This window comes from Nannospalax galili, unplaced genomic scaffold (genome assembly GCF_000622305.1).
Source record: "Nannospalax galili isolate Female #2095 unplaced genomic scaffold, S.galili_v1.0 scaffold433, whole genome shotgun sequence".
Classification (NCBI taxonomy): domain Eukaryota; kingdom Metazoa; phylum Chordata; class Mammalia; order Rodentia; family Spalacidae; genus Nannospalax; species Nannospalax galili.
The window spans coordinates 9117628-9136560 of record NW_008338715.1 but is presented as its reverse complement, the minus strand read 5'-3'; the positions used below and the strand labels follow the sequence as shown (position 1 = coordinate 9136560).

At 40.3% G+C, this 18933-nt stretch overlaps 1 protein-coding gene and 1 non-coding gene across 2 annotated transcripts in view; both read left to right on the top strand.

Annotated features, from left to right (window-relative positions):
* The window catches only part of Polr2b (RNA polymerase II subunit B), a 46927-nt gene that overhangs the window by 24116 nt on the left and 3878 nt on the right, over window positions 1-18933 (top strand). Inside the window, exons 11-22 of the mRNA XM_008833285.3 lie at window positions 3035-3178; window positions 3710-3849; window positions 3970-4081; window positions 5429-5583; window positions 6804-7002; window positions 7292-7460; window positions 13779-13875; window positions 14873-14967; window positions 15883-16133; window positions 16213-16302; window positions 16538-16645; window positions 18364-18477. Of these exons, the coding sequence (XP_008831507.1) occupies window positions 3035-3178; window positions 3710-3849; window positions 3970-4081; window positions 5429-5583; window positions 6804-7002; window positions 7292-7460; window positions 13779-13875; window positions 14873-14967; window positions 15883-16133; window positions 16213-16302; window positions 16538-16645; window positions 18364-18477 (1674 nt within the window). The remainder of the gene's footprint in view (window positions 1-3034; window positions 3179-3709; window positions 3850-3969; window positions 4082-5428; window positions 5584-6803; window positions 7003-7291; window positions 7461-13778; window positions 13876-14872; window positions 14968-15882; window positions 16134-16212; window positions 16303-16537; window positions 16646-18363; window positions 18478-18933) is intronic.
* On the top strand, window positions 30-160 carry LOC115070424. Its single transcript, XR_003849579.1, has one exon. It is a non-coding gene; the product is annotated as a small nucleolar RNA SNORA38 (small nucleolar RNA).

The following is an 18933-nucleotide window of genomic DNA, read 5'->3' as shown; positions in this document are numbered from 1 at the left end:
AATTTGGTTTTTATGAAAGATTGAAATCTCCCTCCTGCAAAGGCGTGTTTTTGGTTCTCTGTCCTTGGACATGTAAGAATTGGAGGCAAAGAAATGTGGATTTGGTGAAGTCTGGGGCCACCTTGCTCCACGTAAGCTCAGGATCAACCATCCCACATAGAAAGAACAAAAAAAAAAGGAAGGAAGGAAGGAAGGAAAGAAAGAAAAAAAAAGAAAAAATCTGCATTACATTCATTTACTTCTATGGAATTTTGGGTGAGATCACTCCTCTCATTTTTAATTTTTTAAAGTAGTCAGTACCAGTATTTCCTGATTGATTTGGCATTCAGGTCCCAAATTTAAGCTCCTGTGCCTAGAAACATAGATGCTTCAAGCAATTTTAGGAAGCCAGATGTGGTGGCGCACTGTTAATCCCAGCATTCCTGAAGCAGAGGCAGGTGGATCTCTGAGATGGAGGCCAGCCTAATCTACATAGTGAATTCCAGGCCAACTGGGACTACAGGGAGCCCCTGTGTCAAACCTTCCCACCTTCCCCAAATTCCGGGAGGCTGATGATAGCAAAGTTCAATTAGTAGTTCCTTTTATTTAATTCAGAAAGGAGTTATTGAGTGTATGCTGTGTTCTGTGATACTGGGTTTACAAACATGAATGAGATACTTTCCCAGCCCTCAGGAAGGTTGTCAGCATCTATTAAAGACACAGATTCAGTCATATGAAGCTCTATAGGCTGACCTGTAATTTGGTAAATGCTACACTGTGAATTCAGCTCCGTGAACTGTTGTCGGTCCTGTGATGTGCCAGGTACTCAGCCAAGAGTCAAAGATGGGTAAAACATGATCCCTTATCTCCAGTAGTTTACTATCTGTACTTGTTGATAATTGGATAATTATATCAAGGTTTGTATATCATAATTATATACAACTACTCTGAAAACATCTGTCATGCCTAAGAGGTGAAAAGAAGTCTGTCTTTGTGGGGCTGGAGAGATGGATCATTGGTTAAGAACACTGACCCAGAGGTTTGGTTCCTAGCACTCACACAGCACTAAAAAACATCTGTAACTCTAGTTCCAGGGATCTGTCATACTCTTCTGGCCTCTGCAGGCATTGCATGCATGTGATGCACTTAACATATATGTAGGCAAAACACTCATAAAAAATAAAAATAAATAAATCAGAGAAAAGATGTGTATCTTTGGGCGGTAACACCTGAGCTGAGTGTTGAAGCACAGTTGAGAAACAAAGTTGGAGAGGAGGGCAGAAGCATCAGGTTACAGAAAAGCTGCAGAAAAATGACAGCCTGACAAAGGGAGAGACAGCTAGGAGTATGTGTGTTGGTGGAGCTAGAACAGTTCCAGATGTTTAAATCAAGTGGGAGTTAGGAATAGGAATGCTTGTTGGAGAAGGAACTGAGAACAGCTCATGGTGGGGGTGGGGGTGGGGGGTTAATATGGTCATTTTGTTTTTTAGTTATATCCTCAGTAATTGGCTATGTATAGAAAAAAACACTGAGAAGGCTAAGGTTAGCAGCAGGAAGATTGTTAACAGTAGCCTAGGAAAGAAATAATTAGAGCCTGGACTGGAACAGTCTTTTAGAGAAAAGAGAGTGAAGTCAAATCTGAGAAGTATTTAGGACATAGCTTTTTTTTTTTTTTTTTTTTTTTTTTGGCCTTTTTGAGACCTGCAGCCCCAGCTGGCCTGGAACAGACTGGTCTAGAACTCACTGAGATCCATCTGCCTCTGCTTCCCGAGTACAGTGATTAGAGGCATGTGCCACCATGCCTGGCAGGATGTAGCTTTTATAAGACTTATTCCATGGATAAGATTGATTAGTTGAAGCCAGGCGTGGTGGTGCACGCCTTTAATCCCAGCACTTGGGAGGCAGAAGCAGGCGGATCTTTGTGACTTCAAGGCCAGACTGGTCTACATAGTGAGTTCAGGTCAGCCGGGACTACAGGGAGACCCTGTCTCAAAAAGACAAAAAAAAAAAAAAAAAAAAAAAAAAAAAAAAAAAAAGATTGATTAGTTGAATGATGGAAACTCCACAGTGTGTTAGGAAAGAGAACAGTTCTTACTGAAAATGCGTCAGATAGCTTTTACCCAGTTCATTAGGCCGAGCAGGGTGGGAAAATGCATTCCATTCTCTGGCAGTACCATGGCCCAAGGCATGGGAAGCTGTGTGGCATTGTCAGAGTACACGAGTATCAGGAACTGATAAGAAAAGGTGCTGGGGACATCACTGAGGTGTCTCAAGGCATGATTTCTGTAGGCAGTAGTGTGTGTACGACTGAACAAGTGGATGAGTGATGTGGATTTATCTGTTTCCATAATTTTTGAGACAGAGAAAGATAGTTTGAAGTAGTATAGGTGTGAGATAAGGGCTGATCTGAGGTATTGCTGTGACACTGGGAAGGGAGAGGCTAGGTTTTAGAAAATCTAGAGATAGAATTGATAGGATATGTTTATTGATGTGGGGTAGGAGGTCAGGAAGGCTGATGCCTTAATGGAGGGATCTATATGGTGGGAGACCTAGGAAGACAGTGAGGTTTGGGTTGCTTAAGGGCTGGGGATAGATAGTGCTGTATTAGTAGGATTATAAGCCTGAAATTCCCTCTTCAAATACTACCTTATTTGTCAGTATTACTTTACTTACTGTCCTATAAGTATTGGCAATAGGTGTTTGCATCTGTTAGAGGCCTGGAGAAGGTATTGGAATTAGTATTAAATTAATGATGTTTTCTGTGGTCAAAGGGTGTGAGTTGGTAGCATAAAATTTGACATTTACTATAGCTAATACATGCCAAGTACTCCTCTAGGGGTTGAGATGCAAAGAACTAGACATTTGAAAGCAGAAAATCCCTTCCCTCACGAAACTAATGCCTAGTGCTTGGAGGCAGACCATAAATAAAGCATTTATGTGTGTTAGAACTGTTTGTCATATATTTGCCATCACTGCTAAAATAAAAGAGTTAAGTTATAGGGGTAAACATGATTGATTATGAAACCACTCAGAAATTTGCTGCTTGTTTTTGTAGGTGTTAAACCGCCTGACTTTTGCATCTACTCTTTCTCACCTGCGTCGTTTAAATTCTCCTATTGGTAGAGATGGCAAGCTTGCGAAGCCAAGACAGTTGCATAATACTTTGTGGGGAATGGTGTGTCCTGCTGAGACTCCAGAGGTAATGCAGTACAGAGTTTGTGTTCAATTCAAAAATCAGTTAATAATAAGGGTTGATAGCGGAGGGAGGGACATTTTCTTTACTGGTATAGATGTTTCTAAGGTACACATGTTTCTATAAGCAACCCTGATGAAACTCATTGGGATACGCACACACACAAAACGTGAAAGTAGAAGTAGGGCGAGCTGGAAAGAGGGCTTAGCAGGAGTGGGAGGGAGACAGTAGAGGGTAAGGGGGTGAATTCGATAAATACATTATGTACATGTATGAAAATGTCATAATGAAATTCATGTATATTTAATATGTGCTAAGAAAAATTGTAAATTGTTGGTAATTATATAAGTTATAATTACTTCAAGAAGTAAGTTTTTTATTTAACTTTGCCTTACGGTTTAAAACCAAGGTATTTTCATAATCTTGTTCTTAGAAAGCTAAGTATAAATCTTGAAACCAAAGTTAGAGAAAAATGTTATGAAAAATTTTCATAGTCATGTTAAATCAGTGTGAATAATTACTTGGCTTATTCCTCAGGGCCATGCTGTAGGACTTGTGAAGAATTTAGCCCTAATGGCTTATATTTCAGTTGGATCTCAGCCTTCTCCAATTTTGGAATTTTTAGAAGAATGGAGCATGGAAAATTTAGAAGAAATTTCTCCTGCAGCTATTGCTGAGTGTGTATAGATGAGGGTTTTTTTTTGTTTTGTTTTTGTTTTTTTTAACTGTGGTTAATCTTTAAGTTACAGTACATATAGAATTATAAGTACAAAAAATGCCTTTGGTTTTTCATTTAGTGCAACCAAAATTTTTGTTAATGGCTGCTGGGTTGGAATCCATAAAGATCCTGAACAGCTTATGAACACCCTAAGGAAGTTACGGCGCCAGATGGACATCATTGTGTCTGAAGTAAGACTCTTTTCTTAAACGACATTGGGAATCAAATCCAGGGCCTCACGCCTAATAGGCACATGCTGTACCAGTGAGCTACACCTTCAGCCTCTGAAGTAAGAATATCACTAAGTAGCTAGAGAATGGTCTGTGAGATACATAGATGAAGCATAACATTTATCTTTGCATCTTTCTTTGACTTGGTCTTCCTTAAATTCACAGTATCAATAGTCTAGGTGATGCCTTAGGCTAACTTTAAGATAGTACCTGCTTTCTTTTTTTGGTCTTTTTGAGACAGGGTCTCCCTGTAGCCTGAGCTGTCCTGGAACTCACTATGTAGACCAGGCTGGCCTTGAACTCACAGAGATCCGCCTGCCTCTGCCTCCCAAGTGCTGGGACTACAGGCGTGAGCCACTGCACCTGCAGTATAAATGGGCAAAGCATGCTGTGTGTAAAACCAGAGGGTTTGCGGTTTGGGGAAGGTTGGAGAGTCCAGGTCCACTAGAAGGGGTGCTGTTGCTCAGCTTCTTTGATTGCTACTTCTGGCTCTGATCAAGGCTTATCAGAGTTCTTACTGTTCCCAGAGGAACAGTTATTTTAACTTTAATTTTTATTTATTTATTTTATGTTTGAGTGTTTTGCCTGCATATATGTAAGTGTATGTGGTGTGTGTAATGCCCACGGAGGTCATATCCTCCTGGAACTGGAGTTACCAATGGTTGATAACTGCTGTCTGGGTACTGGGAACTGAACCCTGATCCTTTTGAAGAGCAGCCAGTGCTTTTAACCACCGAGCCATCTCTCTAGCTGCTTTCTTTTTTTCTTAAAAAATTCTTTTAAAAATTATGTTTACCATGTATATGTACACATGCATGTCTGAAGGGCAGGTGATACCTCATGGGAGGCAGTTCTTGAACCATGTAGGTTCCAGGGGTCAAATGCAGCTTATCAGGGTTTGGTGACAAGTGCCTTTACGTGCTGAGCCATCTGGATGGCCCATATCTGCTTTAATCATTAGATATATGCTAAATAAATTATACTTCAAATTATATTGTAAGGAATTCTTTTGGGGGGACTGGAGAGATGGCTCAGTGGTTAAATCTGGGGCCTTAGATATGTTAGGCAAGCCCCCTATCACTGAGCTATGTCCCAGCCCTTTTATTTTTATTTTATTTTTTTGAGATGGAGTCACACTGCCCAGGCTGGTGTTGAACTTGTAGGGTCTGCACACATGATCTTCCCACCTCAGTCTCCTGATAGTACCATAGGCTCATCCCACTGTGCCCAGCCAGTTCTGTTTTTAGCTGAAATATAATGATAGAAAGAAAATGAAAATTCATGAGATTATTTATCCTTTATATATAGGTTTCTATGATCAGAGATATTCGAGAAAGGGAGATTCGGATCTATACAGATGCAGGCCGTATTTGTAGACCACTTCTGATTGTGGAAAAACAAAAACTCCTTTTGAAGAAGAGGCATATTGACCAATTGAAAGAGAGAGAATATAACAACTACAGGTAAATCATGGAGTGACAAGAAAATGTGTGCATTCAAAATGAGATGGAATTCACTTTTTTTTTTTTTGTGGTCTTTTTGAAGCAGGGTCTCCCTGTAAGCCCCAGCTGTCCTGGAACTCACTATGTAGACCAGGCTGGCCTTGAACTCAGAGAGACCCGCCTGCCTCTGCCTCCCAAGTGCTGGGACTACAGGCATGCACCACCATGCCCGACAATTCACATCTTTTAAAACTAACAGTTTCAAAAACTGTACAGTGTAGTGGTTTTCAATCACTAGGTTGGACAGCCATTGTCACAGTGTTTTCAGAGCCCCAGAAGAGACTTTGCCATTGGACTCCCATCTGATTTTCTTGTCACTGGACTTGCTGGGTTTTGTTTAAGCTGTGATGTGTTAAAATCTAATAAGAAATAGCCTATATAATATATAATATAGTACATATAACATGAGTAATATAATATGATTTTTTTTTTTTTTTGAGACAGTCTTGCTATGTAGGCTAGGCTGGCCTGGAACATACTCTGTAGTCCTGGGCTGAACTTGAATTCATGATCTTCCTGTTCACCTTCCTGAGTGCTGGGATTAATAGGCATATGCCACCATTCCCAGCATAAATAGGAAATTTAGTAAAAAAGGATGAATTTGCTTTATAATTTTATTTTATTTTATTTTTTATTTATTTGTTGGTCTTTTTGAGATAGGGTCTCCCTGTAGCCCCAGCTGGCCTGGAACTCGCTATGTAGACCAGGCTGGTCTTGAACTCACAGAGATCTGCCTGCCTCTGCTTCTGGAGTGCTGGGACTAAAGGTGTGTGCCACCACACCTGGCTACAATTTTATTTTTAACAATATGTAAGACTATATATTATGAGATAACATTTTATACATGGTAAAATGTGAAAACCCCCAATTCATACTTTTTACAAGCAAATACTAGTAATGACTGGATATCTATTCTATCAGACCTTAATTCCATGTGTTATATAATTCCCACCTCTACCTTCATACGTATTACATCTTTAAGAGAAAGCACAGCAAACTTACTATACTTACAGTATAATAGTCTATAGTGTTGTTTAACAGTTTTTTCTACTGTTAACAATCATATCTCTCTGTTGAACTCTTTCCCTATCAGTACAAACATATATAGGAATAGTTTTTCAGTAGTGGGTTTTGTGTTTAAATATTTCAGGAACTGAAGAAATTGACTGAATTCTCTTTAGTTGGCAGGATCTGGTGGCCAGTGGGGTAGTTGAATATATTGATACCCTAGAAGAAGAAACAGTGATGCTTGCAATGACTCCAGATGATTTACAGGAGAAAGAAGTAGCTTACTGTTCCACATACACCCACTGTGAGATTCACCCATCAATGATCCTTGGTGTCTGTGCATCTATTATTCCTTTTCCTGATCATAACCAGGTTGGTGGTCCTTTTTGTCTTCTGACTTACAGGGAATCGGGGAAGTAATAAGAATTAGGGATTCACATGAAATCTTGTCTTGGGAAAAGCCCTATGATGGAAAGGCATGAGCTCCTGCAGAGTTAGCAGTTTGTATGCTTGCTGTTGTTTTTGTTGTTGAAAGCCATAATGGATTATTCCAAATGTGATACTTGGTTTTGAGGGAAAATAAAAAATAAAAATCTTTTTTTAAAATCAATTTTTCTGATTTATTAGTATTTATCTGCTTTACCTTTTGTTTTACCCTTAGTCCCCTAGAAACACATACCAGTCTGCTATGGGTAAGCAGGCTATGGGAGTTTATATCACCAACTTTCATGTTCGCATGGACACCTTGGCCCATGTGCTCTATTATCCTCAAAAACCACTTGTGACTACGCGGTCTATGGAATATCTACGATTTAGAGAGCTGCCAGCAGGTATGTTCCCTTTGTTCTTTTTTTTCATTTGTTTGTTTGTTTTGTTTTTGAGACAGGATCTCTCTGTAGTCCTAGCTGGCCTGAACTTGGTCTGTAGACCAGCCTGGCCTCCATTCTCACAGAGATCTGCCTGCCTCTGCCTCTGCCTTTTGAGTGCTAGAATGCTTGTTATTTTTTGTTTGTTTTTTGTTTTGTTTTGTTTTGGGTTTTGAGACAGGGTCTCCCTGTAACCCCAGCTGGCCTGGAACTCACTATGTAGGCCAGGCTGACCTTGAACTCAGAGATCTGCCTGCCTCTGCCTCCCAAGTGCTTGAAAGGTGTGCACCACCACATCTGGCAGGGGTTATTAAATTAAAAAAAAAAATCACAAGGTTTTTTTTTTTTTTTTTTTTTTTAAGATTTTGTTAAGCATGAGGAACTGGGTCCTTTGGAAGGTTAAAAACCCACATACAGCACAGTGCCTATCCTTACAGACTTTTAATGTGGGAAACATGAGTAAAATAAAAAGGTGTGTGGAAAGGGTTATGTTGGGGTACAGAGTCTTTTTGAAGCACAGTGACAAACTTTCTGATTCCTAATGGAAGTGTAGAACTACTTTTATGGAAGAAGTGGCATTTTGGACTGGAGAAATATTGGTGAAGTGGGTATTTGAATTTGAGTGAGTCAGCAAAGGCCCTGGTTCATGAAACCGGGAGATGTGGTAGTAGTTAGTGGTCATGTCAGTTTAGTCTGATTGGAGTGTTGTAGCAGACTGAAGCATGTTCTCACAGTGTGGAGAGAGCCTAATGGGTTGAATTCTTTAAGAATGAGGATTCATGCAACTGTTTTGAACAGAAAATCAGTTAGAAATTTGTTTTAGGATTATCATTCTGACAACAGTGTCAGGAGTGGACACTGTATTAGCAGGGAAATATTTTACGAGTTCTAGTAGTAGTCCAGGTGTGAAATGGCATTGTCTTAAGAAATGAAAATAAAAGGCTAGAGAGATGTCTCGGCTGTTAAGAACACTGTCTCCTCTTTCAGAGGACTCAGGTTGAGTTCCCAACACCTACATGGTGGCTACCGATTGTCCTTCACTCCAATTCCAGGGTACTTGACACCCTTTTCTGGCTTCTGTATACATTGCTTGTGTGTAATATGCTTAACTCACATGCAGGCAAAACATCTATAAACGTAAAAATAAATTTAAAAATTTTTTAAAGGAATGAAAACAGAAGGCTGAATGAAAACTAAACTTGGTAGAACTTGATTAGATGTGGAATGACAAAGGGAGAGAATGGCATTGAAACTCTCCGTGTTCATGGCTTGGATGATTGAGGAAAGGTGGTAATAAGAGAGTGGGGACTGGGAAAGTAGTTCAGTGGCAGAGTGCTTGCCTAGTCTGTGGGACCCCTACTACTGCCTAAAATCGAACATAACAAAAAATCAAAACCTAGATTGGAAGCATGTTAGGAGGAGAAAGAGGCTTTCAAGGTCAAACAATAAACTCTGTTTTGGATATGTTAGTAGTAGGTTGCTACTAAAAGCTAAGATATGGGCTGGGTATAGTAGTGAAGGCCTTTAATCCAGCACTTGGGATACAGAGGCAGATGAATCTCTTGAGTTCCAGGCCAGCTGGGGCTACCCAGTGAGACCTGGCCCCTTCCCCCTACAAACAAAACAAAACAAACAAAAACCCCTCACAAAAACAAAAGCTAAGATGTAATCTTCAAAAGCGAGTTTTAGATCTTATCTGAAAGAAGGCAAACCTAGAAATGTAAAGTATTTTATGTATTAATTATACATAACTATGAAATTTCCGAGGGAGAATTCAGAATGAGAAAAAGGCCAGAGACAGATTAAACTTGAGGCACCAGAAATTGATAATCAGGAGAGGAAATTTGAGGACTTGATAAGAGAATGAGGTGTTTGCAGGAGATGCTCCTCAGGGAGCTGAGTGGTAAAATAGTGTGTAGGTGTTGTGAAGGTAATGTGTATTGAGTACTGTAGTTCTTTGCCATTATTGTTAACTTTAGTGACAAAATTTTGGCTTTGTGGATAATATTCATATTTTTAAAATTACTTGTATGTGTGGACCTATATGCCATGGTACACATGTGGAGGTCAGAGGACAACTTTGTGGAGTTGGTTCTCTCCTTCCACCTTTATGTGGATTCTGGGGATCAAATTTAGGTTGCCAGGCAATTATCTGTTGAGCCATCTCACCAGCCCATGTTCCATCATTTTATTGCTAAAAATTGTCTTTACTTTTTTGTGGTACTGAATATTGAACCTAGGGGTCTTGAGCATATTGAGCAGGCACTTTACTACAGAGCTACATCCCCAGCCCTCTTTTTACCCTTTAAAAAAATATATTTTACTTACTATTTTTATTTTATGCGTATGAGTGTTTTCCTGCATGTATGTAAGTGTACCACGTATGTGCAGTACCCACAGAGGCCAGGAGAGGGTGTTGGATCCCCTGGAACTGGAGTTACGGATGGTTGTTAGCCACCATGTGGGAGCTGGGAACCAAACTGGGCCTTCTGTAGGAACAGCAGGTGTTCTTAACTACTGAGCCGTCTCTCTAGTCTCCCCCTTTTTGGGGTTGAGGGGAGACAGGCTCTTACTGTATAGCTCTGGAACTCACTATGTAGATCAGACTGGCCTCCAACTCACAGAGATCTGCCTCTGCCTTTGGAATGCTGGGATTAAAGGCATGTGCCACCATACCTAGCCTCTTTTTCTGTTTGTTTTGTTGTTGTTTTGAGACTAGGGCTCCTTGTAGACCCAGCTGGCCTGCCTAATAACAACTGCATAATAAAACAAATAACATACATTATTTTTTGATTAACTTGAGTTTCAGAAACTGAACAGTGTAAATAAATCTTAAGATCTGAGTCATGGCAAACGGGCAGTTCTTGGAAATCTAGGAGATGCACTAAGAAAACCCCAGACACAATACACCCCACTTGGAGAAAAGCCTTTTTTTTTTAAACAAACAAAAACCCCAAAAACTAATTTGGAGGAATAACTGAGATTATTCGTTTAAGTTGAAAGCTGCCTAGGAAACTAGCCCAAGGAATGATGAAAACTAATGGTACTGGTGGGAGGAAAGAAAGAAACTGTCCTGGGCTGACTAACTGCACATTTTAAAAATAGTTTTGAATTAAAAAGTGAAATGTTTCCTTCTCAGAAATGAAATAGAAGATTACAGAGTCCTACATAATCTGGAGACCCAAAGTAGCTGCTGAGTGACTATCAGTCATTCCAGGTGTGGAATTTTAGAAAGTTAGTCCTTAGAGTACATGGCACTGTGGCTCTGGCAGCAGATACAAGGGAATGATGGTCTGGAGAAGAAGAGGTTGGGACACTGCCATCAGCCAGTGGATAGATGAAGGTCCCAGCTGGAGCTGGGATCTTTAATTCTGTGGTTTATCTTCCAATATTTACACCTCAGAGATGGTAATTTCAATAACTCAGAATCCTCTTTCAATGGGGTGTGCCAAGACCATATATCTTCTCATTCTGTTCTTGAGTGTACTTGGAGACTTTCTTCAAAACCTCATAGTGAGTTTCCATGCATAAGAAGGTGGCATATGCTGTTAAACAAGCCAAACAGCCTTCAAGATATGACTGGCCCACAAGCTTCTCTGCTTTTGCATAAAGGTTATTTAGGGTTCGAACTGTTTCTTCAAACTGCTGCCTATCAATCTGGTTTTCCAGCTCCTCAGGGAACTTGGTCTGGAACTGGCAGTGCGTGCCTGCCATTGCTGTAGTCTTGCTGAATGAACACCTAGACCAGCCTCAAGGTCACAGAGATCTGCCTGCCTCTACCTCCTGAGTGCTGGGATTAAAGGCGTGTATTACCATGCCTTCCTTTTAAAGATTTATTTATGTGTATAGGTGTGCATTTGTGTGTGCATGGCATGTATGTGCAGGTGCCTGCTAGGGCCTGAAGGGGTTGGGTATCTGATCAGATGGAGATGGAATTAGTTATAGGTGGTTGTAAGTTGCCTGACATTGATGCTGGGAACCGAACTAAGGTCCTCTGCAAGAATAGTAAATGCCCTTAACTGCTGAGCCATCTCCTAATCCCATAATTGTAAAAAATACAGTATTTTTATTTTTTGACAATGTAATGCATGTGAACAATGTATCTCGATCTCCCTTTCCCACTCCTCCCAGGCACCCCTAACACTCCCCTTCCCTCTTCATGTCCTCTCTTTTTTTGTAACAGTCCAGTTAGTGCTGCCTGTTGGAATGTTGACTGATCTTGTGTAGGTAACCACAGCTACAGTGAGTTCATGAGTGCAATGACATGTCATGTCCAGAAGACAGCATTTCACAGCACTCTCCCCATCCTCCAGCTCTTACATTTTTTCCCACTCTCTCTTCTGAGATGCGCCCTAACCTTGGTGATGGTGGTGTCTGTGTGTGTGTGTGTGTGGTATGTGTATATGTGTGTTTTGATAATAGATACTACCTTTAGGGCTGCATAGATGTAAAACATTAACTAAAAAAGTGACTATCATTTTGATAGTAAAGTCTCATGCAAAAATTATTTTCAGTCTTCCACAAGGGGAAGCTGTTGTCTAATAAAGCAGAATCTGTTAGGTTGTCTATAATATGCTCATATCCCTGGGCTTGCAGTACTATGTTCAGATAATACAGTTTCATACTGTTAGAGAGGGAAAAAACATAGTGTAGGGTTGGATTGAAAAGAACTGTTCTTCTTAGGTGTGGATGGGTTTGGGAGGTATGCCTGGTAGGGGCTGCGTGCCTTCCCCTCCTGGTATTTGTGCCTTCATCATGGTGTCTCCCTTTGTAGCCTCTGCTGACCTGGAACTCATGATCCTCCTGCCTCTGTTTCTATAAGTACCAGAATTACAGGCATGTGCCATCATGTATAGTCATTATGTCTTTTAAAGGTTCTTTTATTCTGAGATAATGTCAGACTTATAAAAAGTTGTAAAACTAGCCAGGCGTGGTGGCGCATGCTTTAATCCCAGCACTCGGGAGGCAGAGGCAGGCAGATCTCTGTGAGTTCGAGGCCAGCCTGATCTCCATAGTGAATCCAGGCCAGCTGGGGCTACAGGGAGCTCAAAAAAAATAAAAAACAAACAAAAAAGTTGTAAAACTAGTGCAAAAAAAATCTTCTGTACTTTTGTTTTGTTGTTTGTTGAGACAGTCTCACTGTGTAGCTCTGGCTGGACTGAACTTGCTTTATAGTCCAGCCTGGCTTCAAACTTACAGAGATCCACCTGCTTCTGTCCCCTGAGTGTTCAGATTAAAGGCATGCACCACCACTCCTGGCTCTCTCTCTTTTTCTTAATATTATGGTGTGTCTGCATGATCTATATGTGTGGGCACACATCATGGCATGCATGTGGAGGTCAGAGGACAGTTTTGTGGAATTGGTTCTCTCCTTCCACCTTTTCATGGGCTTTGAGGATCAATCTCAGGTTGCCAGACTGTATTTGCTGAGCCACCTCATTTTTCCCTTTCCCTTCCCCTTTCTTTCCTTTTTCTTCCCTTCTCTCTGCCCCTCCCCCCTTTTTCTTTTCCTTCTCTCTTCTTTTCCTTTCCTTCTCCCTCCATCCTCCTCTCCCTCTCCTCTTTCAAGATGGGGCCTTTCTTTGTTGCCAGGCTGGTTTCCAACTCTGGAGCTCAAGGAATCCTCCTACCTCAGCCCCTTTCTGAGGGTTACAGGACAGGCACGTGCCATATGCCTAGGTCTTTACTTGGGAAAAGTAGTTGCTAGCAGCTATTACATTACATTGTTTTGAGAAATATGGTGCCACTTTTTTGCTGGCATGGGGAGAGAGCAGGGTAGTACCAGTTTCAAACTTAAACTGGAAATTAGGAGGCAAGGAGCTGAGGCTTGAGATTGCTGTTTTCCTAACTTTGGGGTCATAGATACGTACTAGTGCTTTTGTTTCATGAGAATACTAATGCCTGTTGTTTAAGGCACAGAGTTGTCACTATGCTGTGTTGGTTCTTGTTCTTAAGTTTCTCCCCAAACTGTGGTGAAGCCATTACGAGATTCATTACCCACAATATGTGCAAACATTAAAAAATAATAAAAGGATAGCTAGGGCGAGGGCACTCTGCACACAGGTTGACTTGTCTATAGTAGTAGGAATGGCCTCATTGGGAATGTTCAGGATTTAGCAGAGTAGTTGCTTCACACACCATGTAGGAGCAGAGGCTGATAATTTCTATGATAAAAACTTCAGAGTGTTTTTGACAAATAAGATTGAAAAAAATTAATTTCAGAGAAAGGATGGGTTTCCTGTTTCCTCACGGTGCTTTAATGCGTGCTTCAATTCACTGTAGGCATCAACTCCATTGTGGCTATTGCATCATATACAGGCTATAACCAAGAAGACTCTGTTATCATGAATCGATCAGCTGTGGATCGAGGCTTTTTCAGGTTAGCCTTTTGTAAAAATTATCAGAACAGACATAGTAAAAATACTTTTTAAAAAAAGATTTGTTTTTATTATTTTTAGTGGGTGTGGGTGTGGGTGTGGGTATGTAGAATGGGCATGCACATGGCCCAAAGACTTCAAAAGAGGGTGTCAAATCCCCTGGAGCTGTACAGATACTTGTGAGCTGCATGGTCTGGGAGCTGGGAACTGAACTCAGGGTTCTTTTCAAGAGCAGTATGCTCTTACCCACTGAGCCATCTCTCCAGCTCATTTTCAAGAATAGCTTTGACTGTGTCCTAATCCAGAAAACAAAGCCTGGCTGATGATCACCATTGCTGAAGACAGTGCTTCTTACATCTCTAGGTTTTCAGATACTAATATTTAAAATCTTCTGTAAGCAAATACATATTTGTATTTGGGTAAGAAGAAATAAAAATAAACCCCAGATAACTACTAGGGGTTAAAATTAGGGTTTTTTGTTTTAAGACAGGGTCTCACTGTGCAGCTCAGGCTGGCCTTGAACTTACTATGTATTCCAGCCTGGCTTCAGACTCATGGCGATTCTCCTGCTTTTGTCTCCTGAGTATTGGAATGTCAAATATGCATCATCACATTCGGCTGCTTGTTTTCTCTCTTTTATTTTTTTTGAAGCAGGGTCTCCCTGTAGCCCCAGCTGTCCTGGAACTCACTATGTAGACCAGGCTGGCCTTGAACTCACAGAGATCCGCCTGCCTCTGCCTCCCAAGACTGGGACTACAGGCGTGTGCCACCATGCCTGGCGTTTTCTTGTTTTTAATTGACAAAAAGATGGATCTCAAATCCATAGCATAAAAAGGTTGTTTAAATGCAACTTAGAAGAGAGGTTTTTGTTTCCTCCTGTGTAAATGTGTAATATAGCACGAGGAGTAAACTGTTAGACATAAAGTAGAGCATTGTTGATAAATTCTAAGCCGTCTTCCTAAAAGAAAATCACAGTTACCTTTGGAACTCTGTTTTTAGGTCTGTTTTCTACCGTTCATACAAAGAACAGGAGTCTAAAAAAGGATTTGATCAAGAAGAAGTGTTTGAGAAGCCTACACGTGAAACCTGCCAGGGTAAGAGACACTGACGTTGCCCTTATGGTGTTCCAAGGTAGCTTACTGGGCTTTCCTAGGTAACTTTGCCTGGTTGTGCTGCTGCCCTCCTTTTGTAATGAGGGAGCGTGTTTTTCTATTTAAGAGTATTCCTGCTTCAGTTCAGGTCTTTCCTGCACTGAGGAAACCAGAGAGTGTGATTTCATGGGCCTCACCTCAGGCTTGCATTGTCACTATGCTGTGTTGGTTCTTGTTCCCCAAACTGTGGTGAATGAAGCCATTATGAGATTCATTACCCACAATATGTGCAAACATTAAAAAATAATGAAAGGATAGCTAGCATTTTTCTTCTAGAAAACTTTAAACTTTCTTTCTAGTTATTTGTTTTCACAGATACTTAAAAAGTACTTACACAGGGAATGGATAGGGTGTCTTGGGAAAAGGTTTTGACTCATAATAGCATTTCATGAAGATAGAATGTGTTGTTACTGCATCTCCATTGGGTGGTTCTGTGTACTAGTAAAGGGTCTGGTGGACTTAGATACACAGATGCAATGGTTTCCTAGAGGGAGTATATGTGGAGGACACAGCTCTTTTTATGTAAGACAGAGGTGGCAACATGCTTGGCCACTTAAGAAGTGTCTCGTGGGGAAATCTGATTTTCCACTGCCCATTTTATTGTTTTTTTCTTAGATTTTTTTTTTTTTTTTCTTCTTCTTTCTGTGTGATCTCTGGTATCAGTGCAGAAGTCTGTAGTGTTTGGAAGAATGGTAGTGGGCATGATTTGTGCTGTTAGAAATTCCTGTGAATTTCTCACTGACTTGAAGCAGAGTCGTGTATGTGGTTTCAAATGCTTGTTTGGGATTATGTGGCATTTAAAATACTTCTCTGTATAGTAATGTCATTTCAGAAAATTCCCTGTCTGTTTCCTTTCAGGTATGAGGCATGCCATTTATGACAAACTGGATGATGATGGTTTGATAGCTCCAGGGGTTCGTGTATCAGGGGATGATGTCATCATAGGCAAAACAGTCACTTTGCCTGAAAACGAAGATGAACTGGAGAGCACAAACAGACGCTATACCAAGAGAGACTGCAGCACGTTCCTCAGAACCAGCGAGACAGGCATTGTGGATCAGGTTATGGTAACGCTTAACCAGGAAGGATATAAATTCTGTAAGATAAGGGTGAGTATAGTTTATTCATGTGGATGGTCATGGGAACTAAATGTGTTTCATGTACTGACCTATTTTTATGTGACTTCAGGTACGCTCTGTTAGAATTCCACAGATTGGAGACAAATTTGCTAGTCGACATGGTCAGAAGGGAACTTGTGGTATTCAGTATAGACAAGAAGTATGTGCCTTTTATCTTTCTTCAGTATTACATTGAAAATTCTATTAAATCAAAATTTATTGTAATTTCACTGATTTTTTTTTTCTTTTTTAAAATTTTAGTGTTGAATAAGTGTTGACCTTTAGAATTAAAAATAATTTAGAATGTAAAAATTTCACTTGGGGGCAGTGTCAGTTCTAGGTTTGTGTCTGAGATTACAGTGTCTTTAAGTCTCTTCCTAAAATTCTTTTCATAGGATATGCCTTTCACTTGTGAAGGTATCACTCCTGACATCATCATAAACCCCCATGCCATCCCTTCCCGAATGACCATTGGTCACTTGATTGAATGTCTTCAAGGGAAGGTAAGATTTTTGTCTTCAAAAATAATAGGTTCCAAATTGATGTTTTTTCCAACATGATGATAAATGATTTCTCTTATTTTCAAGCCATTATACCTTGTTAAAAGCTAGTGTGACATGGATTTTCCTGTTTCAAATTGGTTATCACTGCCTTTTCATCTTTAAAATAAATACATTATTAAGAACTTTTAGGGTAATGGGGAGATGGCTCAGCAGGTTAGAGCATTTGCTGCTCTTGCGAGGTTCTGGGCTAGTTTCACTGCACACATCAGGTAGCTAACTGTCTATCTCCAGCTCCTGGGGATCCAACACCCTCTTCTGGTCTCCATTGATACCTGTACATATATGTACATACATATACACAAATACAGATAACACATAAATAAAAATAAAATAAATCAAATTCAGTTTTTAAAAAAATCTGAAAAGAACTTTGTGGAGCTTAAGGAGATGGATCAGCAGGTTAGAGCACTTGCTATGCATACTTGAGGACCTGAGTTCAAATCCCTAGCACCCATGTAAAAAGCTGTAACCCCTGGGGCTGTCAAAATGGCTCAGGAGGCAAGGGTGCTTGTCTTTAAGCCTGACAACTTGCTTTTAAACCCTGGGATTAACACGGTAGAAGGACAGAACTGACTCCTGAGAGCTGTCCAGGGAATATGGTAGAAAACAATAGACCAGGACATCTGACTTCCTCTAGCCACTGCACGTGATGTGTATACTTCCATACATGTGTGCATATAACCCCCCCCACACACACACATGCTAGCACAAAAGAACTTGCAAAATATGACCAAGATAGATTTTTTTTTTTTTTTTGGTTTTTTTTGAGATGGGGTCTGCTAGTAGCCCCAGCTGGCCTGGAACTCACTGTGTAGACCAGGCTGGCCTTGAACTTAAAGAGCTCTGCCTGCCTTTGCCTGGGTCTAAAGGCATGCACCACCACACCCAGTTTAAGATAGAATTTTTGTAAGAGATACTACAAATGGACTGGAGAGATGGCTCAGCGGTTAAGAGCACTGGCTACTTTTGCAGAGGACCCAGGTTCGAATCTCAGCACCCACGTGGTGGCTAACAACTGTGTAACTCCAGTTCCATAGGGTCTGATGCCCTTTGTGGCCTCTGTGGGCACTGCATGTACATGGTGCACTTATATACATGCAGGCGAAACACTCATACACATAAAATAATATAAAAAAATTAAAAAAATATAAACTACATACAGCCTTTGTGTGTATTGTGGTTATATTAACTGCTTCTTTTCTATAGGTATTTCATGGATGGTTAGTTTAGTGTGACTAATGACTTATAGTTAAATTTATCACCTGTGCATGCATCTTTCAGGGGAGGTTTTCTGGTTTTAACTTTCTTGTTACTGTAGAATGGTGGTAGCCAAAGCATGAATGGCTTGATGTTAAGGCATTAAGATGTCATTTTCCTTGAGTGTGTCAGAGGTGTTGGAATTCTTAGTACTTGTGTATGTGAGCCCATGGGTAGACTTGTATTTGAGGGCTTAATGATTCAGGTTTTTTTAGGGAAATTTTGTTAATAAACATCTAAGATATTAATTGAATTTCAATTTGTCACTGCTTTCTATAACAGGTTTTAATTTTAAAATATTTCCCTTTGTAGAAACAAATTTAATTGGGTGTATCTCTGTTGATGCATAACTTTAAGGGGAAACTGAAGCAGCACTCTTAACAGCTTCTTTTATTCCAAAGGTCTCAGCTAACAAGGGTGAAATTGGTGATGCCACTCCATTTAATGATGCTGTTAATGTGCAAAAGATTTCTAATCTCTTATCTGACTACGGCTACCATCTCAGAGGAAATGAGGTATGTCTGCTCTCACAGTGGTACTTTGTTGCATGCATTCTTTCTTGTATGCGTGTACTTTAATTTTTAAAGCCTTTTAAATGCACAGACAAGTTTAATGACGTTTCACAAAGTAAATACACCTGTGGGACTAACGCCAACATTGCAAAAAAAAATTTTTTTTTTTTTTTTTTTTTTTTTTTTATGTAGACCTGGCTGGCCTGGAACTCAGAGAGATCTGTCTGCCTCTTCTCATGAGTGCTGAGATTAAAGACCCGTGCCACCGCACCTGGTTAACACCCACATTTAGAAAAGAAAATTACCCAGAATGTTTTGTGCCTTTTAGTCTAGTTTGGCCTGTTTCGATTTTTTTTTTTTTTTTTTTTTTAGATAGAGCCTCCCTGTAGCCCCAGCTGGCCTGGAACTTGCTGTGTAGATCAGGCTGGCCTTGAACTCACAGAGATCTGCCTGCCTCTG